General features: G+C 40.2%; 1 protein-coding gene across 1 annotated transcript in view; it reads left to right on the top strand.

Annotated features, from left to right (window-relative positions):
- The first annotated feature begins 537 nt into the window (after positions 1-537).
- SLC5A8 (solute carrier family 5 member 8) overlaps positions 538-26765 on the top strand; it is a 67849-nt gene continuing 41621 nt past the window's right edge. Inside the window, exons 1-5 of the mRNA XM_052640521.1 lie at positions 538-888; positions 7743-7808; positions 9997-10048; positions 20576-20643; positions 21868-22022. Of these exons, the coding sequence (XP_052496481.1) occupies positions 538-888; positions 7743-7808; positions 9997-10048; positions 20576-20643; positions 21868-22022 (692 nt within the window). The remainder of the gene's footprint in view (positions 889-7742; positions 7809-9996; positions 10049-20575; positions 20644-21867; positions 22023-26765) is intronic.

The raw sequence follows: 26765 nt of genomic DNA, 5'->3' as shown, positions 1-26765 counted from the left end.
TATCAAATAAATCAGTCTAAAAACTCCAGCTGTACCTTCCCGTAAGGACCCGGTCTGTTGAACCGGAAAGCTTAAAGGCGTGACAATTACCCTTCGACCCACACTCCCCGATCGGTCACCTGCTCATTTAAATAGTGCGTCCCCTCGGGTGACACTTGATAAAAATTTCGCTGAGCGCTCCTTGAAGGTTCTCCAGAGGCGGCTGGAAGCTCCAGTTCTCACCTGCCTGGGTGTCCGCGGCGCCGGGCGAGCCATCTTGGTCTGGAGCCCAGTGAGAGCTCAGCGCCGCGTGGGTGGGGTGTCCCCGAAATCTCGTTTCGGAGGGCTCTGCTGGCTGCGGTGGGCGCAGAGGCCGAGCTGGGCGCTGGGGGGCGGACGGACAGACACCTGCCAGACGCCTCTCATCCCCGCAGGGCGCCACACCCGCTGCGTGCGACTGGGGAATAAGTGAGTGCCCGGCACGCAGAAAAGCTCCGGCTCGGGCTGCGCGCCGCGGGGCCGCCAGTTTGCGCGCAGGACCCCGGCGACCGCGCGGCCATGGGCGCACCGAGGGACATCGGCGCCTTCGTGGTGTGGGACTACGTAGTGTTCGCTGGGATGCTGCTCATCTCGGCCGTCATCGGCATCTACTACGCCTTCGCGGGCGGCGGCCAGCAGACTTCCAAGGACTTCTTGATGGGCGGCCGCAGGATGACCGCCGTGCCCGTGGCGTTGTCCCTCACCGCAAGCTTCATGTCGGCCGTCACCGTCCTGGGCACCCCGTCGGAGGTCTACCGTTTTGGAGCCATATTCAGCATCTTTGCCATCACCTACTTCCTCGTGGTGGTCCTCAGTGCGGAGGTCTTCCTCCCCGTGTTCTACAAACTGGGCATTACCAGCACCTACGAGGTACAGGGTGAGGGGGTCACGGGGAGAGGTGATGAGGGGAGAGGAGGACTTTTCAGACTCCTGGAGGCATTTTCCTGGGGGCAGACTAACCACCACATCGAAATCTCTCCCCGTTCACATCCATCACTTCTGCTGCCCTCCCCTTTCCGGGAGAGGTGTTCTGCAAAGGAGGGGAAAAAAATCTTGGGACTTAACTTTCATGAGCTTGAAGGAAAAGAGAGGCTTCTGAAGTAAACAGAGTTATTTTCGGCCAGTGTTCACTGAGGTGATTTCTGCTTTAACATACTTGATTCCAAGTCAAGGGGAAAGATTTTTAAACTTATCCTGGGAGAGGGTACGTTTTTCAAGTCTCAGCTCCCCCTCCTTGAAATAAATCCCCTTATTCCAGGTCCTCGGACTTCATTTACTTTTCCAGGATAGCAGGAAAGTGTGTGTACTCTCCCCTGCCTTCTGCCCAGGGGCAGGCACCCAAATGGTTGAGATTCTAAATTTCTTGTCCCAGCACCTGCATTTGAGACGGGATTCTCCACTTATTCACAGGAGAACCTGTACTGACATTTAACCAATTGTGCCTCTTTCTTAATCTCAAAATGGAAATAATTATACCACCTACCTCATCTGGTTGTTGGGAGGATTAGAGGAGATGATGCAAGGACAGCGTTTAGAATAGTGTCTGGCACAGGGTAAGTGCTGAATAAATGTTGACCCTAAATATTGGGGTGATGATGGTAGAGGTGGTCCCACTGGGATCACTAGGAGAATTTGGCCACAAGGTTCCTCATCAGCTCTGCCTTCTCCCTCTGTGGAAAGATGATTCAGGAAACTGGCTTTCCAATTGCACAGGTCCACTGATTGATTGTAGATTCTCTTAAGTTGTCTGCCAGAAAGGGCTTTGCAAGGTAGTGTGAATGTTTGGTTTAGTTTAAAGAGCTGTTGAATGGGAGTGTCCGGGGAGAATAAAAGTTCAGGGCAGGGGTCGGGCCTAGTTCCCTGAGCTCCATGGGAGCAGTGTTTGATTCCAGAGGATGCTGAGCCTCTCAGCAGCCACCTTGTCCTTGAGTTTATGGAATGTTTGCCCTGATCCAGCCACTCAGTGAGGCTGCTTCAACTGGTGCTGGTGAAGGGCCTTAATGGCACAACAAGTGTTGGTGACAAACTGCCTGGGCTCCAGTGATGTCATTCAGGGCGAGGTGCCCCTGGGGTAGTGTTGCCTTCTTTCCATTCTGGTCATTGTATTTGAGAGTATTTAGTCATCACCCCAGAAATGGATACAGTTTGTTTTGCTCAAAAGTGACAAACTGATCGCCCCAGGCCAAACTCAGTCTTAAGTCTTTTTGGTTGTTGCTGATCCTTATAATGCCTTGAAAAAAGTGAAGTGAAGTGAAGCTTGCTCAGTTATGTCTGACTCTTTGCTACCACATGGACTATACAGCCCATGGAATTCTCCAGGCCAGAATACTGGAGTGGGTAGCCTTTCCCTTCTCCAGGGGATCTTCCCAACCCAGGGATTGAACCCAGATCTCCCACATTGCAGGTGGATTCTTTACCAGCTGAGCCACAAGGGGGAAGTTAATTTAGCATTTAATGATGATGATGAGAAGTCAAGTAAAATTCCAGATTCTGGCTTCTTTTGAAACTTAAAAGGCTAGTGACTCAGGGCTCACATTCCCTGTGGTGACAGGAACTTCAGTTTATAGCCACTGCTCTAATTTGCAATTAATTTCTGTATTGAGGCCTCTTCGCTATATCTGCATGGTTACTTTCTTATGATAGAAAAATCTATCTGCATTTAAGTCTTTATCAAACATGCAAAAGAGAAGATAGAAAGGTGTGAAGGGAGTTCTTGTTTGGAGGGGGATGTCAGAGAACATATTTCTTAGTGGATATGAGGAATATTTCAAGCTGGTTAATATATGAATGCCTGGTTGATTGACTTATGTACTTTACCTGATGAGATCTTCAGGCATTTTGAGTCTGTGAGCTCTGATCTGTAGTTAAACAACTCCAAAACCCAGAAGGGGTTTGAAGAACCTGGCATGAGGATTTCAGTCACCATAGATGACTGCTCCTCTCATAGTCACTGACCCGTACCTCTCCAGGGCAGCAACATTAACTCAACCAGAAACACATTTCCCACACATCCACAGTGGTGGAGGCTAAGTTAGCAAGGCTCCAGCTAGAAATGGCAAAAAGCTAACATTTGCCAAATGCTCAGTACAGGCTGGGTACTGGGCTGCCTGTTTTACATACGTTTTCTGTCTCAATACTCAAAATAATCCTTATACTGTGACAGCCTCATTTTGTAAACAAAGAGAACTGGAGTAAACTAAGTTACACAGAAGAGCCTGAAACAAAGTGGGTTCATGCTGAGAGGCTCTGCAGTGGTGCACTGCTGGCTGCCTCTGAAGGCTCCTGTGAGTGTTACAACCCCAAGCGGAGCTTAGAAGGGCTAAGGCGAAAGGGACGTGGTGTAGGACACAAGGGCTTGTGGGCACACAGGGGGTGTCCATGACTAGTGGATGCCAGGCCGCTGGGGACAGAGAAGTTAGGTTTCATGCTATGTCCCTGCAGTTGGTCATGGAAAACTCTTTCATGTGGTGTATTTTGTTTGTTTTATGCTGACAGCTGGAGTCAACTATGCAGAATAAGAGGTCCAGCATTGAGAACCCTGGCCTTCTTATACAAGTATAAAATTTCTCCCTAGCTTCCATTCGTTAGCTATGATGCAATACAGTGGGGCTTCCCTGGTGGCTTAGATGGAAAAGAATTAGCCTGCAATGCAGGAGACCTGGGTTCCATCCCTGGGTCAGGAAGATGCCCTGGAGAAGGGAATGGCAGCCAACTCCAGTATTCTTGCCTGAAGAATTCCATGGACAGAGTTGCCTGGTGGGCTACAGTCCATGGGATTGCAAAGAGTTGGACACAACTGAGCGACTAACACACACACACACATACAGAATACAACAGGCTGTTTAGAAACATTTGTGATGTCTATCACTGCTTTCAGGGTATAGTCCTGAGAGGTGTTTAACAACTTCCAGACCCACAGAAAAAAATATCATGCAGGAGCCCAACTGCATTCCCCATTTCTTTAGGATCTTTCTGGATTCAACAAAATCTAAGTGTTTAAACTACATTGCCCTTACTCTCTCTCTTTTTTAAAAACAAAATTCAATAGGAATCTTAGTGTCCCTAAATCATTCCAAGTACCAAGAACCATGAGAGATCTTGACTGACAATAGGTGATATCAAACCAAACTTGGGTCCACTTAACCATACACAGGAATGCCAATTTACTGACTCTGGGTTGTGATGAAAGAAACTACAGCTTTTATTATTAGTCTGGGGCAGCTGATTATCAAAAACTCAGACTCCCTGATGGGTTTTAGGGAAGCATTTTTAAAGGCAAGGTGAGGAAGGGGAGTTACCAACTATGTGATAAACTTGGGCACAGTTGTCTGATAGGTTTATAGTGAGGTAACCAGGCAGTGTTACAGGGGTAAACATTATCAGTCCTCAGGCTCCAGTGGTTCTGAGGGCATCAGTTAATTAGCTTCTTCCATTTGGTGGAGGTTTTAGCATCTGTAAAGCAATTGGGAAAATGCACATCAGATACTGTTATCTTGGTACTTCCGGAAGGAACTAAAGGTTCTGTGACTGCTATATGGCTGATTTACTGTTTAAATTGTTACCAGTTCTTCTGGCCCAACTGCTAGTTTTGTCACTATGTATTCAACATCTTTTCAATCATTAATTGTTGGGCCAGACTTTTGTAACTCAGGGAGGCCTGGGAGTCTACAGCTTTTCTATAAACAAGAGGCAGTGTGAGGACATGGGGGCAGGAATCTGTCCTGGGAAGGTCCCATAGGGTCCTGCTTGGTTACACAGATGCCTCCTGTTACTCTGTAGTTCTGTCAAGAAATCCTAGAGCTACTCTCTGAGCCTACAAATCAGTGACTTGGTCTTTAAGTATTTCTTTAGCAGCCCAGTAGCTGAGGTGGACAAAGAATGTCTCTGCCATTGCAGTAAACAAAGAATATTGTGGCCACAAAGCCATCAGCCACTGCAGCTGCTATCTATGGTGCACCCTGAGAGAGTGGAGACAAATAGGATCCTGGCCCGAAATAGCTAAGATGTATATGAAGGAAGGATTTCAGGAAGCTCAGACTCTTGCATCTTTCCATACACAGAAAAGGGCTAAAATCATTAACTTGAGATATCTGCTTTTTTTGTGATTAGCAATAATCTTTTGATGTTAACTACATATTCTTCCCTTGCCCCTAGTAAATACTCCTCTATATCCTGGCTCCTCCCTTAACTCTTTGGAACAGTTCCTCAGAGCTATCTGAGAGGCTGCCATCCTGGGCTATAGACAAGACATGCAGCAAATACATTATAAATGTTATCCATAATTATGAAGCAAAAATATCTAGTGTCTTTTCCTCTGATATTTACCTAATATCAGTTTTTCTTTCCTTCTTTTTTCTTCTGCATTTGAAAAGACTACTATTAGCTTTAAAATTCTCTGTATATTATAGTAACACTATTCAAGTTAAAGAATGTCTTCGACCCCAGCTTCCTCCCTCATAGCTCAGTGGGTAAAGAATCTGCTTGCAGTGCAAGTGATCTTGGTTTAATCCCCAGGTTGGGACTATCACCTGGAGAGGAAATGGCAACCCACTCCAGTATTCTTGCCTGGAGAATCCCATGGACAGAGGAGCCTGGCGGGCTAAGTCCTTGGGGTCACAAGAGTTGGACACGACTTAGTGACTAAACCATGTACCCCAGCTTCCTTCCAGCTCTAACGTCCTAGGATTCTAACTCTGTGACACATTATTATATATAACATAGGAGATAGGCACACTACTGACCTACCTCAGAGATATGGCAGGTTTGGTTCCAGACCACCACGATAAAGTGAATATTGCAGTAAAGCTCGTTGCATGTTTTTTCTTTCTCAGTGCAAATAAAAGTTGTGTTCACACTATGCCTTGGGCTCTTCCCGGGTGGCTCAGATGGTAAAGCGTCTGCCTACAATGTGGGAGACCTGGGTTCGATCCCTGGGTTGGGAAGATCTCCTGGAGAAGGAAATGGCAACCCACTCCAGTACTCTTGCCTGGAAAATCCTATGGAAAGAGGAGCCTGGTAGGCTACCGTCCATGGGGTCACAAAGAGTTGGACACGACTGAGTGACTTCACTCACTCACTTAGTCTATTGAGTGTACAATAGCTCTTTGTCTGAAAAACAATGTACATACCATAATTAAAAAATACATTATTGCTAAAAAATGCTAACCACCTTCTGAGCCTTCAGTGAGTTGTAAGCGTTTGCAATAGCAACGTCAAAGATCACTGTAACAAACATAACAATAATGAAAAAGCTTGAAATATTGGGAGAATTACCAAAGTGTGAAACAGAGACATGAAGTGCTGTTGGAAAAATGATGCCAATAGACTTGCTTCATGGAAGGTTGCCAGAAATTTTCCATTTGTAAAAAATGCAGTGTCTGTGAAGAACAATAAAAAGAAGTGCTATAAAATGAGGTATGCCTCTATATTATAAGCTATTGCAGATGTCAAGGTTGGCTCTGAATAGAAAAATGGACTTAGGCACTGGGATGACCCGGAGAGATGGTATGGGGAGGGACGTGGGAGGGGGGTTCAGGATGCGGAACATGTGTACGGCTGTGGCAGATTCATGTTGATGTGTGGCAGAACCAATACAATATTGTAAAGTAATTAGCCTCCAATTAAAATAAATAAATTTAAATTAAAAAATTTTTTATTGTAAGGATATGGGCATAGCTCACAGAACAGGAGGAAAGGCTGAGCAAACAGACTATGAAAAGGAACAGAAGCCAGGGCAGCCTCTTCAGGCCCACGCTGTCAGGATCAGTCTGCTTTCTGCTTCAGTCATTTTCTGTCTTTATATCTTGCCTCTAAGAGTCATCTATTGAGAAGAGAAACTGACTGGCTGAACATAGGTCATGTGACTGCCTTTTAGCCCAGGCAAGGCATCTTGATTGACAGTTCTGCCACAGTTGCCTAAAGTGGGAAAGGGTTGATTCCTTAAGTGTATCAAGGGAAATTTATTGGGTAGATGCCAAGAGAAAGGGGAGGACCACACTTTGTTCATTCTAAAAATGCAGAAAATAATTGCATTGGTATGACATTCTACAAAAGGCAAAACTTTTAGGGATGGAGAATGGATCAGTGATTGCCGAGGTTTAGGGATGGAAAGAGGATTTGACTACAAAGGAGCAACATGAAGGACTCTTCTGGGGGTGATGAAACTGTTCTGTGTTAAAACCATTGAACTGCGACTTAACCTAGCAGTCGAGTGGTTAAGATTCTGCATGCCCAATGTAGGGGACACAGGTTGCATCCCTGATCGCGGAACTAAGATCCCACATGCCACACAGCGTGGCCAAAAGCAGACAAACAAGCAAACAAAAAAATTTTGAACTGTACTCTAAAACAAGGGTCAGTTTTGCTATATGTAACTTAAAATACTAAGTTAAATAATTTGTACATCTATGGCTGTACATATGTACACCGGTAACATATGTACACCTATGGCTGATTCGTGTTGAAATTTGACAGAAAACAACAAAATTCTGTAAAGCAATTATCCTTCAATTAAAAAATAAATAATTTTAAAGATAAAATATTAATTTAAATAACAACATTTAAATAATTTAAATTAAACTATTAATAGTGAAATAGAAATGCAGGATAAAAATTAGCTATGAAGTTTCTTTAAAGTTTTAGCTCCTTTACTTCTCAGGCTGCTGGTTTTTAAAAAATGTCCAGAAGTTTTATATATTAACCATTTTTCCTTTTTTTGGAAACAGTATTTAGAACTTCGATTTAACAAATGTGTTCGTCTCTGTGGAACAGTCCTCTTCATTGTTCAAACAGTAAGTAGCCATCAGTTCATTTATTTTATCTTCTTTTCATCTACAGTGTTTTTTAAACAAGGCACCTGGGTCAAGCTTCTTTGATAAATATGTGAAAGAAAAGAGGTTGAACATAGGAGGAAACACAAAAGGAAAAACACCTGTCACCACATAGCATTAATCCTTAAGATCATTAAACCTTGTCTCAGCAAATGCATTATTTCCTGAGAAAACAGTGAGTTAAGTGAACACTGAATATTATATTGAACAAGCAACAGTTATGGTTAGGAAAATATGATTTTCCTCTTATGTCTCCCTCTGTCCCTACCAAAGTGACAGTAAGGGCATGGCTTAGATGACAAAGATATTTGAAGGAACTGTACTAGCTGACAGTAGGAATTACAATAAAGGGAAAAGAAGTTGTATATTTCATAGTATTTTTCAGTGTGTTAAGTAATAGATTTAATAGAAAATATTAGCTGACATAGGAAGAAAAAATTTGAAAATAATTTTCTTTGAAAGCATACTTTAAAAAAATGAATCAATGCACTCTTTCAGAGATTGAACTGTAAAACCTAATTGATATACTCACTGAGTATAAAGCAACAACATCATGCACTCAGGAGGAGTTTTTAAAGCCAAGTGCACAATCCAATGGGCTTCCCAGGTTGCTCAGTGGTAGAGTCTGCCTGCCAAGCATGAGACTCAGGTTCAGTCCCTGAGTTGTGAAGATTCCCTGGGGAAGGAAATGGCAGCACACTCCAGTATTCTTGCCTAGAAAATCCCATGGACAGAGGAGCCTTGTGGGCTACAGTCCACAGGGTCACAAAAAAACCAACAAACCCCGTCACAATCCAATACTTCAAAAATATGCAATTATAGATTTACTGATTGGCGCAAATGGAAATCAAAGATTTGCCAAGTCATCAGTGACAGAGATTGCTTCCTACCCATCATCTTGTCATGATCATTGTCACATAATTTAGACCTATCTCCCTTTTGGCAGCTAAGTCTTTCATGAATGAGTTTGATAATGGAGGTCAAGGAAGGAGTTTTCAATCTCATCCCTATTTATAATTCCATTTCTCCAGTCAAAAGCTACCCAAGCTTTTGCGACAGCAAGACAGAGTGCCTCTGTAAATTATTTAACTTAGCTTCATTTTATATCTTTGCTAGCTATGTAGCTTAAATTGTATTTGCCCTTAACACTTGGAATATGAAAGAAAAGAGCCCTCTGGGGTCTGGTAGAGATTCTGACCCAGAGCTGAGGCTAGTAGCTTGCATTCCACCATGGAGTTCAGTCCCTCTTTGGATCATCATTAGAAGTGCCAACAGAAATGTAAGAGTGGGGACAAATGTTAAGAAGATGGCTGGGTCACATTTTCAAATCTTTAACTTGGACGATATAATGACTGGAAAGCTAGTGCATTCCTGCAAAGGGAGTGGAGCTTTAGAATCCACTGTTTGAAGGACTTACTTCTGTAATCTACTCATGCAATTTAATCAAACATTCAAATACTGAATAATATGTTTTTTATAGTATGTTTTATAGCATAATCATAGAATTAGCCTCTATGTATTTGAAAGATCAGATGCAATGAAAATATTTTGAGAAAAAGAACATATTTATCTTACTGTTGTACCCCAGATTAATAGATATTTGTTAAGTATATGAATGAAAAATAATAATATTAAAAAGGTAGAGTAGAACTTTTGTTGGCCCTCAGGAAATTTTAGGGCAAATTTACACTTTTGTTTAATTAGTGGTCATGCCAGCTTTTGCAAACAAAGTTTCCAAAATTTTCACTGCTTTACCACTTACATCTTCAGTGATTGACAAAAGTTTGAAAGCATATGAGCGAGCATCGCCCTTTTACATCTCTTCCCTTTCTTTCTTCCAAATTGTTCCAGATCTAGGAAAGTTGGTTTCAGAGTTGAATTGATGGATTAGTGACTATCTGCACTAAGCACTGCATGAAAAGTCCACATTTTTACATAAAATTGGTCATAAAAGGTTTTTGTAACCTATGACCATACCCCAAATAGAAAAGGAGAGTCAACTTCACTTAAATAACATTTTCAAGTTGCAAACAAATTTTGTTAAAGTATATTAAAACTATGTTTTTTAATTCCTAAGTAAATTTATAGAAAAATATCAATATTTCATTTTGTAATTCATACTATTTATTCATTTTCTTTTTTCCTCTAGATTCTGTATACTGGAATTGTTATTTATGCCCCTGCCCTGGCTTTGAATCAAGGTACGTTTTAGAGTTAATATGTCACTCACACTTGGAGGTTCACTTTTTTTTTTTTGGAGGTTCACTTTTAACAGACTTTATTTTCTCTTTGGGGAGATGGGGAGGTGGAGGAATGCTTCCAGTAGCCTGCATCAGCTTGAATCAGATCTGGTGGGTTCAGTGTCTACACTAGCAACTTCTCTGGGTTCCTGAATCATAGCTCAGAAAGGTCTGTAAATTAGTAGAAGGTTAGAACACTGGGGGCTTCCCTGGTGACTGAGTGATAAAGAACATGCCTGCCAATGCAGGAGATAAGGGTTCAATCCCTGGGTCAGAAAGATCCCCTGTAGAAGGAAATGGCAACTGACTTCAGTATTCTTGCTGGGAGAATCCCATGGACAGAGGAGCCTGGCAGGCTACCATCCATGGGGTTGCAAGCGTCAGACATGACTTAGTGACTAAACAGCTACAACAGGCTTCACTGGGCTGTGTTTCTCTGGGATGTGCCAACCAGCCATTCTCCATTCCTTCAGAATGAACGCCCCCTGTAGTCTAAATCATGAATGGACTGCACTTGCTGCCTTTGTTTTTGTAACCTGGAGCCCATCTCCAACAGTTCAGTTCAGTTTGGTTCAGTCGCTCAGTCGTGTCCGACTCTTTGTAACCCCATGGACTGCAGCACACCAGGCCTCCCTGTTCATCACCAACTCCCGGAGTTTACTCAAACTCATGTCCATTGAATCAGTCTTCTGCTGCCATCCAACCATCTTGTCCTCTGCCGACCCCTTCTCTTCCTGCCTTCAATTGGTCCCAGCATCAGGGTCTTTTCAAATGAGTCAGTTCTTCGTATCAGGTGGCCAAACTATTGGAGTTTCAGCTTTTGCATCAGTCCTTCCAATGAATATTCAGGACTGATCTCCTTTAGGATGGACTGGTTGGATCTCCTTGCAGTCCAAGGGACTCTCAAGAGTCTTCTCCAACACCGCAGTTCAAAAGCACCAATTCTTTGGTGCTCAGCTTTCTTTATAGTCCACCTCTCACATCCATATATGACTACTGGAAAAACCAGCTTTGACTAGACAGACCTTTGTTGGCAAAGTAATGTCTCTGCTTTTAATTTTGGAAAAGATGCTTACTCCTTGGAAGAAGTTATCTCCAATAGGCTTCTGCGTTATTCAGCTCAGGCTTCGTCCCATTGTGAAACTGGGCAGGAGGAGAAATTTTTTTTCTCCCCACTTTGAATGTGATCCAAAATAAAAGAAAAAGAGGTCTGTGTGATTTGAAATATTAGATTGCTCCTGGTGACCAAAGGACAGATGGCTATAGTAGCTTTATAAATAAATATGTGACAATTTTATGGATCAACAAGTTACTCTCTAGATTTGGGAAGATAATAGCTGTGAAACTGGGATTGTTTATTGAGGCAAAGAAGTGAATTAGTCATACCCTCGAAAGGCTTCAGGGAAACTGCATACTTTAAATTCTTATCAGTTAGAAGCAAATTTATCTCTGAAACTTCCTTCTAAAATGGACAAGTGGAGTCTGTGATGGGAAGAATGTGATGCAGTTCCTCAAATTAATATAAAATGGAAAACCTCAAAGAAAACAAGAAAAGAAGGAAAAACTCCTTCTAACTGCAGATTCTAATTTCTTGATTTCATGATACATAGATAATAGTTGTCATCTGTATTTATAAAGCACAGCAATATCATTGCAAAGATGATATCCATTATATAATGTGATTGAATTCTGAATGTCTGGCATGTTTCTTGTAAATATTACCAACATCGTGAATGAATCACTTCATATGTAAAGAGCTGAGCTATAAACTTCATAAGTTACCTATTGGAGTTAAGTATAACTGAAATGTTGGCTTTAGAGTTTTAAAGTGAAGTTCTGGGAATAAGAAAGCCCTATTTTCAGTGCTTCAAGGACTGTTCTTATCAGTTTATTGAGCCACTCCCTGGAAGTAAATTAGGATTCGAGGCATTGCATTTTGACCACTTTAATATCAGCCATGTATTTTACCATGGGCTTCCCACGTGGCCCAGTGGGTAAAGAATCGCCTGCAATGCCGAAGACACAGGAGATGCTAGTTCAATCCCTGGATCAGGAAGATCCCTTGGAGGAGGGCATGGCAACCCACTCCAGTATTCTTGCTTGGAGAATATCACAGATAGAGGAGCCTGATGGGCTACAGTCTGTAGGGTCACAGAGCTGGACCTGACTAAAGCAACTGAGCATACATGCATTTTACTGTAACAAAGCAGTAAACACAGACACAGAGAGAGTACTTGGTATGCAACAGATGCTCCGTAGAAACATTTTTAGCTGAATTGGAACTTAACGTTCTCTACGTGCAATCTTTTTAATCTTTTTTTTTTAATTACAGAAAACTTCAATCATATGCTAAAATAGAATAGTGTACTGAACGCTAACATACCATTAACTCTACACTAATAATTATCGACTCTTGATTTATTTCACTCCCTATTTCCATCACTAGTTTATTTTGCTGAAAATCTGAGATATTTTATCATTTCATCTGAATTCCATATGTCTTTTACATACTTTTTTTCATTGAGGTATAATTGACATATAACATTATATTAGTTGCAGGCTTACTGTAATGATTCAGTATTTGTATATTACAATGATCACCACAATAGGTCTAGTTAACATACATCATCATGGTGGTGGTGGTTTTGTTGCTAAGTCGTGTCCAACACTTTTGCAACCCCTTGGACTGTAGCCTGCCAGGCAACACTCTCCAGTATTCTTGCCTGGGAATTCCTATGGGCAGAGGGCTGCCATTTCTTTCTCTAGGGAGTCTTCCTGACCCAGAGATCAAACCCAGGTGTCCTGCATTGGCAGGCAGATTCTTTACTGCTGAGCCACCAGGGAAGCCCTGTTAAATGCAATACATGAATTGGATATATCCACAATTCCTAAATGTGGGAGGGTGGATTTTAAGGGACATTATAGGATTGTAATTGCTTCCCTGGTGGCTCAGATGGCAAAGGATCCACCTGCAAAGCAGGAGACCTGGGTTTGATCTCTGGGTTCCATCCTAGAGTGGGAAATGGCAACCTATGCCAGTATTCTTGCTTGAAGAATTCCATGGACTGAGAAACCTGGCAGGCTACAGTCCATGGGGTCACAAAGAGTCAGACACCCCTGAGTGACTAACACTTTCACTTTTTTCAGCTATAATGTGTACTCTTCAGAATAAAGACTGAGTTTGGTATAGAGGCACCTGTAAAAGATCCAAGGTAATGAAACAAAGGACACTGAACAGATTAATGGTTCAACCCTTCATAATTATGAGATTAATGCTTCCTTTTCAGATACTAAGCTCACCAAGTTACCTTTTGAACAGAATTTGGCTTCCCACATTGACATGCTAATCAATTATGTGATCATGAACTAACAATTACAACAAGTCTGCTTATGACCCCTATTTCTCATTGTATATTAGTAAACTTTAATGCTGTTTTATAGCAATGCTTATAGTTTACCAGTCAGCATGATTTATCCCCTATAACCCCTTCATCTTTGCATTTCTAAATCTACAAAGTGAAAAGCCAAATTCTGGGAATGTAAAGATAGCATTAAGGTATAGATACACCTGGCCAAGCAGCATCTGTCTCTCTCTCTTTTTAAAATATTCAAATACCATTAACGCATAGGATTGAGATTCAAGAAGGATTTTTTAAAATTCATGGCAGTTGTTGTTCTTCAGTAGCTAAATCATGTTCAGTTCTTTGCAACCCTATGGACTGCAATACACCAGGCTTCCCTGTCCTTCACTTTTTCCTGGAGTTTGCTCAAACTCATGGCCATTGAGTCAGTAATGCTACTTAACCATCGCATCCTCTGCTACACTTCTCTTCTCCTTCTACCCACAGTCTTTCCCAGCATCAGGGTCTTTCCCAATCATTTCTTCATATCAGGTGGCTAAGGTACTGGAGCTTCAGCTTCAGCATCAGTCCTTCCAATAAATATTCAGGGCTGATTTCCTTTAGAGCTTGCGTCACATATTCAATTATCTTTCCATTAACTTTATAAGGACCAAGTAAGTTATTTGGCTCTTCAAACTTGTTTTTTGTTTTTGTTTTTAAGAAAAAGCCTTTGACTAAATAGCTTTTATAGAATCAAGTTTTTCTCTAGGCCTGTGGAGAAAATTGTCTAAAATAAAATGACATTTCTAGCCTATAGTTTGAAGGACTGTGCTTACAAAAGAAACAAGATCATATCCAGTGACATGTTAGAGAATTTACATTCAGATATCCTGGATTTAAAAGGAGCATTGAAAAAGTGATAGCAGGTAGAAACATAGCTATCAGGAAATAAAGAAATTTTTATTTAACAGTGAACACTGCTTCTGTGATAAAAGCATGAGGTAGAATAAAATTATGTAAAATATCATTACCCTTCAGATTTTCAGCTTATTTTTTATAAATGTCTAGAAAATGCATATAGTGTTAGAGATGATTTGAGATGAACAGGAAGAATTAGAAGAGAATTTTGAAAAGCTACCCTGGAGGTTATTTGGTTGATTTATTATTATCATATTTATTCCTAAAGGCCCAGTCATGATAATAGGAACTAGATTCCTACATATACAAAAGCAAAATGATCGAGAAAAAACCTACAATTCCACTTAGTTAAATATTATGACGATAGCATGAGGTCTAAATATATGTAGAAGAAAATACACATCATTATGTTAACAGTGACCACATCTGAGCAGTCAGTTTTCTGATGCCTCTTTCCTCACATTGAATGTAAAATTACTTTTTGGGATATGCACTGCTCATAGTTATGAAATCTTTTTCTTATGATGAGAGCTTTTAAGATTTACTTTCTTAGCAACATTTAAAATATGCAAGACAGTATTATTAACCATGCTGTACACTGCAGTCTCATGGTTTATATATTCTGTAACTGACAGTTTGTACCAAGGTGTGTTTTTAAAATACAATTGTAACTTCCATCATTTCTAAAACGTTAACACTAATTGCTTGCTGCTGCTGCTAAGTCGCTTCAGTCGTGTCCAGCTCTGTGCGACCCCATAGATGGCAGCCCATCAGGCTCCCCCGTCCCTGGGATTCTCTAGGCAAGAATACTGGAGTGGGTTGCCATTTCCTTCTCCAATGCATGAAAGTGAAAAGTGAAAGTGAAGTCGCTCAGTTGTGTCCGACTCTTAGTGACCCCATGGACTGTATCCTACCAGGCTCCTCCATCCATGGGATTTTCCAGGCAAGAGTACTGGATTGGGGTGCCTATCATCAATAATGCTCAGTGATAAAGAATTCACCTGCTAATACAGGAGACGCAGATTCGATCCCTGGGTCGGGAAGATTCCTCTGGAGAAAGAAATGACAACCCATTCCAGTATTATTGCCTGGGAAATGCTATGGACAGAGAAGCCTCATAGGCTACAGTCCACAGGGGTGCAAAAGAGTTGGACATGTCTTAATGACTAAAAAACAACAATCGCCAATATGAGGTCAGTGTTCAGAGATCCCTGGTGTTTTCTCAGTGTTTGTTAGAATCAGGATTCAGATAAGTTTATATATCTGTAATTAGTTCAGTTGTTTCTTAAGGTTTTCTTTCTTGCTTTTTAAAATTGAAAGCCATATTTTATTGTGACATGGTGTATATACAATAAAATGAGCAGAACCTAAACGCACAGTTGGTTGACTTTTGACAATTTTGTGTACTTGTGACAACCATTTAACTCAAGATATAGAATATTTTTATCTTCATTTCCCAGAAATTTTTTGTGTTTCTTTCTAATGAGTTCCCCTCTCTATTCCAAGCAGCGAGCTTCTATTACCATAAATTACTTTCCCTGTTCTTAGATTTTGTATAAGTGGAATCATATTGTGACTTTTTTGTATCTGGTTTCTTTTGCTCAATAAAATGTTTTTGAGGTATTCTTTCATGTTGGTACATGTATCAGTAATTCATTCCTTTTTATTGCTAGTATTTTATCATATGCATCTACCAAAATCTGTTTATCTATTCTCTTGTTGATGGATGTTGGGTTGTTCCAGTTTTAGGCTATTTTGAATGAAAGCTGCTAAGAACATTCTTGTACAGGTTTGATGAAAGCTGCTAAGAACATTCTTGTACAGGTTTTGCTTTTTGACATGTTTTCATTTTTAGTGGATGAATACCTGGAAGCAGTATAAAGTTAAATATACACCTGTTCTGACCCACATGTTCAAACCCACAAGGTAGTCACATGTACAGAATTTAAGAGAAACTACCAAATAGCTTTTCTAAGTTGTTGTATCATTCTACATGTCCACCCCACAACCTATAAGAGTTTCAGTGATTTCATGTCCTTGCCAACATTTTGTATTTGTCTTTTTAATTATAGCCATTCTAGTTGTACCATCTATTATCTTACTGTGGTTTTATTTTGTATTTTCTTAATAACTGTTGATGTTGAGCTTACTGGCTCATAGAGTAACAAAATCAATGGAAAAAAGACAAATAACCTAACGAAAAGTGGGCAAAAGACTTGACCTGTCATTTACATGGTCTATCTATCCATTACTTGGCCTATTTATCCGTTTACCCAGGCCTTTTAAAATTTCTCTCAGTAATGTCTTTTCATCATTTGCAAGTATGGAAAAATACAATTGCCTTCTGTATGTTGATCTTCTATCCTGAGAACTTGCTAAACATACTTACTAATTCAAGTAGACTTTTGGAAAATTCTTTGTGGTTTTCATGTTGTTTCTGAATAGAAACAAAGAATATAATCAATCTGGTTTCAGTATTGACCATCTGGTGATGTCCATGTGTAGAGTCTTCTCTTGTGTTGTTGGAAGAGGGTGTTTGCTATGACCAGTGCATTCCCTTGGCTAAACTCTGTTAGCCTTTGACCTGCTTTGTTTTGTACTTCAAGGCCAAATTTGCCTGTTACTTCAGGTATCTCTTGGCTCCCTACTTTTGCATTCCAGTCCCATATAATGAAAAGGACATCTTTTTTTGGGTGTTAATTCTAGAAGGTCTTGTAGGTTTTCGTAGAACTGTTCAACTTCAGTTTCTTCAGCATTACCGGTCAGGACACAGGCTTGGATTACTGTGATATTGAATGGTTTGCCTTGGAAACAAACAGATCATTCTGTCGTTTTGGGGATTACATCCAAATACTGCATTTTGGACTCTTTTGCTGACTATGATGGCCACTCCATTTCTTCTAAGGGATTCTTGCCCACAGTAGAGAAACAATGGAAACAGTTAGAGACCTTTTTGGGCTCCAGAATCACTACAGATGGTGACTGCAGCCATGAAATTAAAACACGCTTGCTCCTTGGATGAAAAACTCTGACGAAACTAGACAGCATATTAAAAAGCAGAGACATTACTTTGCCAACAAAGGTCTGTCTAGTCAAAGCTATGGTTTTCCAGTAGTCATGTATGGATGTGAGAGTTGGACTATAAAGAAAGCTGAGCACCAAAGAATTGATGCTTTTGAACTGTGATGTTGAAGAAGACTCTTGAGAGTCCCTTGGACTGCAAGGAGATCCAACCAGTCCATCCTAAAGGAAATCAGTCCTGAATGTTCATTGGAAGGACGGATGCAAAAGCTGAAACTCCAATAGTTTGGCTACCTGATGTGAAGAACTGACTCATAGGAAAAGACCCTGATGCTGGGAAGACTGAAGGTGGGAGCAGAAGGGGTAACGGAGGATGAGATTGTTGGATGGCATCACTGATGTGATGGACATGAGTTTGAGTAGGCTCTGGGAGTTGATGATGGACAGGGAGGCCTGGTACGCTGCAGTCCATGGGGTCACAAAGAGTAAGACTGAGAGACTGAATCCTGACTGATGAACAGAAACAGTTGTACTACTTTGTTCTCTGTCTGTATGCCTTTTACTTCTCTGTCTTCATTCACTGTTAATGTAGAAAATTATATTGATTTTTCAAATGTTAAACCAATGTTCCTTCTTGGGATAAAATTTACTTGGTCATAATATATTAACCTTTTAATATATTGATGAATTTGATTTGCCAGTATTTTGTAAAGGATTTTTGTAGCTTATGAGGAGTATTGGCATGAAATTTACTTTTCCTTAAATGTCTTCGTCAGGGTTTTTGTATTAATTATACTGACTTTGTATGGTTCAGAAAGTGTTTCTTCTTCTGTTTTCTGAAAGAGGTATAAGACTGTTTATTTATTTCTTAAATGCTTGAAAAAATTCACAATGAGGGCATCTGAGCCTGATACTTATTTTTGTAGAAAAGTTTTAGTTTATGGATACAGTTTCTGTAATAAATATAGTCATTTGGATTTTCTAGTTTTTATTCAGTCAGTTTTAGTTAACTGTCTTTTTTAGGACTTTAATTCATTTTATCTAATTTGCCAAATCATTGGCATAAAGTTGTTTAAAATATCCTTTTGTTATCCTTTTAATGTTTATAGAATTTATAGTGATGTCCCTTCTAATTGTTCCTAATATTGATATATTTTTTGTCCTTTTTTCCCTGGTGTATCTTGCTAGTCTTTTATTGATATTTTAAATTTTTTCTAAGAACTAGTTTCTGGCTTTGTTGATTTTATGTATTTGCTTTCTATTTCATTAATTATGATTACTGTTTCTTCTACTTAACTTTGGGCTGAAATTTTTTAGCTTTTTAAGGTAGAAACTTAGACCATTGATTTTAAATCTTTCTTATTTTCTAAAATAATATTTAAAGCTATAAATTCTATTGTAAGTACTGCTTCATTTGCATTCCCCAGGTTTTGATACCATGTGTTTTTTTTTAATCATTCAGTTCAAGCTATTTTCCAATTTCTCTTATGATTTCTTTTACCCACAGGTTATTTAGAAGTGTGCTACATAATTTTCAAATATTTGGTGATTTTCAAACATACCTTTTTGTTATTGGTTTCTAAATTAATGCTGGTTTGGTCAGAGAACTACTATGATTTTAATTCTTTGAAATGTATTAAGATTTGTCTTACAGCCCAGGATATGGTCTCTGTTCCTGGACATTCCATATATTTTTATACAGAATGTTCATTGTGTTGGGGACAATGTTTTATAAATGTCAAAATTTCAGCTCGTTAATTTTCCAGGCTCTTGGCTTTATTGATTGCATTAGCATGGGGTCATTTAATGTTCCCTAGTCCTCTGTATTACTTGTGAAGTATATCTAGAAGCATTCTCAGACTTTATTTCAACTTTTTGGAGACTATTTCGTAATGCAGTTTTCAACTCTTTTGAGCAAATACCAAAGGACACAATTGCTGAATTATATTACAAGAATATGTTTAGTTTTGTAGGAATCCACCAAACTGCCTTCTGAAATGGCTCTTGCCATTTTGCATTCTTACCTGCAATGCATGAAAGACATATGTTGCTCCATGTCCTTGCCAGCATGTGATGTCAATGTTCCAAATTCTGACCATTCTATCAAGTGTATAGTAGTATCTCATTGTTTTAATTTGCATTTCTTGATGACATACAATGTGGAGCATCTTTTCATATGCTTATTTGTCATCTATATATGTTTTGTGAGGTATATGTTAAGGTCTTGGTATGGTTTAGAATCAGTTTTGTTTTTTTCTTTTACTGTTGAGTTTTAAGCATTTTGTATGATATGGAGAACAATCCCTTATCAGATATCTTTTGTAAAATTTTCTTTCAAATCTGTGGGCATAGAGTTGTTATCTTTCCATTAAAAAATATAATTTGACCCACTGCTTCTTTTTTTAAAATTTGAATGAATTAATTAATGACACATTAATAGCTGCAGCTTATTACTGCAAAAAGTTGAAGTCTGAGAATGCTTCTAGAACTCGTTCACAAGAAGTACAGAGGACCGTGGAACATTAAATGACCCCATGGTGATGGAATCAGAAATGACACTTCAGTAGTTGCAGCATGTGGGCTCTGTAGTTATAGCTCCCAGGCTCTAGAGCACAGGCTCAGCAGCTGTGACATATGGGCTTAGTTGCCCCAAGGCATGTGGGATCTTTCTGGATCAGGGATCAAACCCATGTCTCCTGCACTGGCGGACAGATTCTTATCTACTGAGCCACCAGGGAAGTTTTGCCCCTCTACTTCTTAAATAAATGGTAACAAATGATATAAGCTTTTCTCTTTCTTGGTCCCATTTTAGTAACATGGACAGCTTGTCTTTCAAGGACTGGTAGAAAAAGGTGTTTATTTGAACCATGACAACAAATATCCTATGACCCCATTCAGTCTAGGTAACCACTTCCGGATATCAAGCAGTTTCTCACCTTAATTATAATATCAATGCTTTTTCATGTATTTGATTTAGCCAACGTTGGATCCTGTATAGTGTCTGAGGATAGACACCAGGTCTATTTAACTCATCAAATAAATTTTGAACTCTATTTGTTTTGGTACATTTTTTGAGATTTGGGTCTAGTTTAGGGTAAGAGGGTATAGAGATAGGTGCCCAAGAAGTGATATAGCCTCCTGCGGATGATATTTTGAGAAGTACTGGTATATATTTCACAGTCAAACATGCGTTTCTTTTCTTCTACAGTCACGGGATTTGATCTGTGGGGTGTAGTAGTGGCTACTGGTGTGGTCTGCACATTCTACTGCACTATGGTATGTCAAGAACCTTATTTCTCCTTTTACCCTATACACTTGCTTTGCAAAATTAGAAGTTTCAATCAATGCATGCTGCAGTCTGGGTTGTTTATATTTCCTTCCCCAAATAACTTATTTTTTATAAGGAATATTCAGTCCAGGGTAAAATTTGATCCTTTGTAAAACATTGATCGTAACTGATATTTTTTTCTTCATTTGAACCATGCAGTGGTCCCCAGTCTCGTTTCATAATTTGCTCGTATTTTCGTCATGTTATTATAGCTATGCTCACAGTATTCCCTAGCTTAGTAACCTGAGATAATTTCCCATTGCCTTTAGGCAGGTGTGACAGTCAAAATATATAAGAACCAGTATGGCATGGGCACTGATATTATCACTGATGCTGATCCTTAGCAGTGGTGCAAGTCTTGTGCAACCTGTGATACTCTAAGTCTTAATACTTTGGTTGCTCAATGATGTAGAAGACAAGGTCTACAAAGAGGGACTTGGTCAGGTTCTGGAGGGGTACCCTTGGGCAGTGACTAGTACAAAACAATTTTATTTTTTCACTAACTGGTATGTCCTTCTTTGTGCTAATCCACTTGCCAATACAGAAGATGTAGGAGAGGTGGGTTTGATCCCTTGGGATGGGATGATCCACTGGAGTAGGAAATGGCAACCCACTCCAGTATTCTTGCGTGGCAGACCCTATGGATGGGGGAGCCTGGTGGGCAACAGTCCAGGGGATCACAAAGAATTGGATCCCCTCAGAGCATACATGCATGCCTTCTTTGTGCATACTGTTTGACTATCAGTCCTGCCTATAGGATAAAATCTATGATACTGCAATTTGACTCCAAGTTTTCTTCCTAACAATATCCCCACACCACTCCACTTTGCTCCAAAATATATATCTGGACACACTAAGCATGCCATGTATTTTGAATTCTAGGAGCCTAGCAGGCTACAGTCCACAGGGTTACAAAGAATCAGACATGACTGAGTGACTAAGCACAGGCTTTTTGCCCATGCTGTTTTCTCTGCTGGGAGGACCTTTCATTTTGGATTCCGTTTATATTTGAAAGTTTGATCTGAGTACTACCTTCCTGACTATCTCCCTTGAGTGCACTTCGTGGCCAAGATTTGTGTTTTCCTTATCTTTGACCAGAAGAGTGTATAAGCATGTAAGTGCTTAATAATGTCTGGTAGAAGCATTAATCCTAATGTACTTTTTCCTCAAAGGGTGGTCTTAAAGCAGTTATTTGGACGGATGTTTTTCAAGTTGGAATCATGGTGGCTGGCTTTACATCTGTGATTATAAAGGCTGCATTGATTCAAGGTGGAATCAGCACTATTATAAATGATGCCTCCAATGGAGGAAGATTAAACTTCTGGAAGTAAGTTGCTTTTTGGTTAAGTATTTACTTCTTGGTTAATAGAACGTTCCTTTTTTTTTTTTTTTCTGTAAAAAGTCTCTTCGCTGAAATAATAAATTTACATTAGAAAACAAACTAACCATTAAGGTCATGGTACAAAAATTTGAAGCTGGCACATAAATGTGTAAGGAGTTTTCACTTTAAGGGTGGAAGCAGTCAGGTGGTATTTAGTTACTCGGTGCTGAGGATGGTGCTTCCTCCCGAGAAGGGATTTCTAGCAAAAAAGTATTTTCTTCCAGAAATTAAAATCTGAGATAGGTTGAAAGGTAGGGGTAGGGAGAGAAGGGAAGATACAGTGGAGAGGTAAGGAAAGGAAACCTTTTAAGAGAAAGCACTGAAAGATAGTGATTCCATTTTGACAGTTCTTTGTTTCAAGCAGCCTAGACAATTCCTCTTTTAATATGGCCCTGGAAATATATAGTATATTATTATTATATGTGTATTTTATATGTGAATATTATTTAATGTACATTATATAATATTAAATCTTATTTCTAGAATATTGACTAGAGAAGTTATGGCCAATGTCTCAGGTATCAGCATTACATAAGATAATGTCTTCAACAACTATTCAACTTTCTTAAAGAAGGCTAATGGAGAAACTAGATATTTCATCACAAATATATCACACAATTTAAAAGACTATTTAAAACACTTTATCTTTTGGATTGATAGTGTCTTCCTTATACATTATGTTCAATGTGCAGGGGGGCTCATTTTGACATGAACCAGCTAGTTTTCTTTTTAAGCAGCCCTCGTCCAAGGTAAGGAGCAGCGGCTGTCTTTGCTGGAGCAGCCGTGAAGAGATACCCCACGCCAAGGAAAGAGAAACCCAAATAAGATGGTAGGTGTTGCAAGAGGGCATCAGAGGGCAGAGACACTGAAACCATACTCACAGGAAACTAGTCAATCTAATCACACTAGGACCACACCCTTGTCTAACTCAATGGAACCAAGCCATGCCTGCAGGGCAACCCAAGATGGGTGGATCATGGTGGAGAGGTCTGACAGAATATGGTCCACTGGAGAAGGGAAGGGCAAGCCACTTCAGTATTCTTGCCTTGAGAACCCCATGAACAGTATGAAAAGGCAAAATAATAGGATACCAAAAGAGGAACTCCCCAGGTCATTAGGTGCCCAATATGCTACTGGAGATCAGTGGAGAAATAACTCCAGAAAGAATGAAGGGATGGAGCCAAAGCAAAAACAATACCCAGTTGTGGATGTGACTGGTGATAGAAGCAAGATCCGATGCTGTAAACAGCAATATTGCATAGGAACCTGGAATGTCAGGTCCATGAATTAAGGCAAATTGGAAGTGGTCAAACAAGAGATGGCAAGGGTGAACGTCGACATTCTAGGAATCAGCGAACTAAAATGGACTGGAATGGGTGAATTTAACTCAGATGACCATTATATCTACTACTGCAGGCAGGAATCCCTCAGAAGAAATGGAGTAGCCATCATGGTCAACAAAAGAGTCTGAAATGCAGTACTTGGATGCAGTCTCAAAAATGATAGAATGGTCTCTGTTGGTCTCCAAGGCAAACCATTCAATATCACAGTTATCCAAGTCTATGTCCCAACCAGTAACGCTGAAGAAACTGAAGTTGAACGGTTTTATGGAGACCTACAAGACCTTTTAGAACTAACACCCAAAAAAAGATGTCCTTTTCATTATAGGGGACTGGAATGCAAAAGTAGGAAGTCAAGAAGCACCTGGAGTAACAGGCAAATTTGGCCTTGGAATGTGGAATGAAGCAGGGCAAAAACTAATAGAGTTTTGCCAAGAAAATGCACTGGTCATAGCAAACACCCTCTTCCGACAACACAAGAGAAGACTCTACACATGGACATCACCAGATGGTCAACACCAAAATCAGATTGATTATATTCTTTGCAGCCAAAGATGGAGAAGCTCTATACAGTCAACAAAAACAAGACCAGGAGCTGACTGTGGCTCAGATCATGAACTCCTTATTACCAAATTCAGACTCAAATTGAAGAAAGTAGGGAAAACCGCTAGACCATTCAAGTATGACCTAAACCAAATCCCTTACGATTATACAGTGGAAGTGAGAAATAGATTTAAGGGCATAGATCTGATAGACAGAGTGCCTGATGAACTATGGAATGAGGTTCGTGACATTGTACAGGAGACAGGGATCAAAACCATCCCCATGGAAAAGAAATGCAAAAAAGCAAAATGGCTGTCTGGGGAGGCCTTACAAATATCTGTGGAAAGAAGAGAAGTGAAAAGCAAAGGAGAAAAGGAAAGATATAAGCATCTGAATGCAGAGTTCCAAAGAATAGCAAGAAGAGATAAGAAAGCCTTCTTCAGCGATCAATGCAAAGAAATAGAGGAAAACAACAGAATGGGAAAGACTAGAGATCTCTTCAAGAAAATTACAGATACCAAGGGAACATTTCATGCAAAGATGGGCTTGATAAAGGATAGAAATTGTATAGACCTAAGAGAAGCAGAAGATATTAAGAAGAGGTGGCAAGAATACATGGAAGAACTGTACAAAAAAGATCTTCACTACCCAGATAATCATGATGATGTGGTCACTAATCTAGAGCCAGACATCTTGGAATGTGAAGTCAAGTGGGCCTTAGAAAGCATCACTGCAAACAAAGCTAGTGGAGGTGATGGCATTCCAGTTGAGCTGTTTCAAATCCTGAAAGATGATGCTGTGAAAGTGCTACACTCAATATGCCATCAAATTTGGAAATCTCAGCAGTGGCCACAGGACTGGAAAAGGTCAGTTTTCATTCCAATTCCAAAGAAAGGCAATGCCAAAGAATGCTCAAACTACCACACAATTGCACTCATCTCACATGCTAGTAAAGTAATGCTCAAAATTCTCCAAGCCAGGCTTCAGCAATACATGAACCGTGAACTCCCTGATGTTCAAGCTGGTTTTAGAAAAGGCAGAGGAACCAGAGATCAAATTGCCAACATCCGCTGGATCATCAAAAAAGCAAGAGAGTTCAAGAAAAACATCTATTTCTGCTTTATTGACTATGCCAAAGCCTTTGACTGTGTGGATCACAATAAACTGTGGAAAATTCTGAAAGAGATGGGAAGACCAGACCACCTAACCTGCCTCTTGAGAAATCTGTATGGAGGTCAGGAAGCAACACTTAGAACTGGACATGGAACAACAGACTGGTTCCAAATAGGAAAAGGAGTATGTCAAGGCTGTATATTGTCACCCTGCTTATTTAACTTCTATGCAGAGTACATCATGAGAAACGCTGGACTGGAAGAAACACAAGCTGGAATCAAGATTGCGGGAAGAAATATCAATAACCTCAGATATGCAGATGACGCCACCCTTATGGCAGAAAGTGAAGAGGAGCTAAAAAGCCTCTGAGGAGAGTGAAAAAGTTGGCTTAAAGCTCAACATTCAGAAAATGAAGATCATGGCATCTGGTCCCATCACTTCATGTGAAATAGATGGGGACACAGTGGAAACAGTGTCAGACTTTATTTTGGGGGGCTCCAAAATCACTGCAGATGGTGACTACAGCCATGAAATTAAAAGACGCTTACTCCTTGGAAGAAAAGTTATGACCAACCTAGATAGTATATTTAAAAGCAGAGACATTACGTTGCTGACTAAGGTCCGTCTAGTCAAGGCTATGGTTTTTCCTGTGGTCATGTATGGATGTGAGAGTTGGACTGTGAAGAAGGCTGAGCACCGAAGAATTGATGCTTTTGAACTGTGGTGTTGGAGAAGACTCTTGCGAGTCCCTTGGACTGCAAGGAGATCCAACCAGTCCATTCTGAAGGAGATCAACCCTGGGATTTCTTTGGAAGGAATGATGCTAAAGCTGAAGCTCCAGTACTTTGGCCACCTCATGCGAAGAGTTAACTCATTGGAAAAGACTCTGATGCTGGGAGGGATTGGGGGCAGGAGGAGAAGGGGACGATAGAGGATGCGATGGCTGGATGGCATCACGGACTCGATGGACGTTAGTCTGAGTGAACTCCGGCAGTTGGTGATGGATAGGGAGGCCAGGCGTGCTACAATTCATGGGGTCGCAGAGAGTCAGTCACGACTGAGCGACTGAACTGAACTGAAGTGAGCCCTGGTATGAGATAAGCAAGCTGAAATCACTGGCAAGAGTAAAGCAAGTCACTTTACACTTGGTGGCTCTCTTCTGGTTATCTGAAAGAAGGTGTTAGTTTTTGAGAATAAAGTTAGGAATTGGACAGGTTCAATGTCTTAATTTGCAAGAATGAGTTACAGTGAATCAAATCCAACTGTTCTCAATATTTTTAAGGAAAATAGAGCCTCTAGTTGGGCTAGCTTAGGCTTGATTCCATCCATTAGCTAGGACAGAGTAGAACATTTTAATTGACCATCATTTAGACTATTTAATGGAGAGATGGTTATTTTCCCAAGGCAAATCTAGGTTGGTGTTAATTTCTCAGTCATGTCCAGCTCCTTGTGACTCCATGGACTGCAGCTCACCAGTCTCCTGTGTCCGTGGGATTCTCCAGGCAAAAATACTGGAGTAGGTAGAAGAGTGGGGAATAGATACCAAGAGGCAGAAACAACCAGTGGCCACTCGGTAAACCTGGATTACTTCCAAACCTCTTCCTAGTCAGCTAGGTTGAGGGGAAAGCGTATGGAGTCAATCAATTTTTCTGCAAAATAACTGTCAGTTTATACAAAGGGTAAACACATTGCT

The sequence above is a fragment of the Budorcas taxicolor genome, chromosome 5, assembly GCF_023091745.1.
Source record: "Budorcas taxicolor isolate Tak-1 chromosome 5, Takin1.1, whole genome shotgun sequence".
Lineage (NCBI taxonomy): Eukaryota > Metazoa > Chordata > Mammalia > Artiodactyla > Bovidae > Budorcas > Budorcas taxicolor.
Note: the sequence above shows the minus strand (reverse complement) of the source record. Positions and strands in the feature narration are given on the sequence as shown.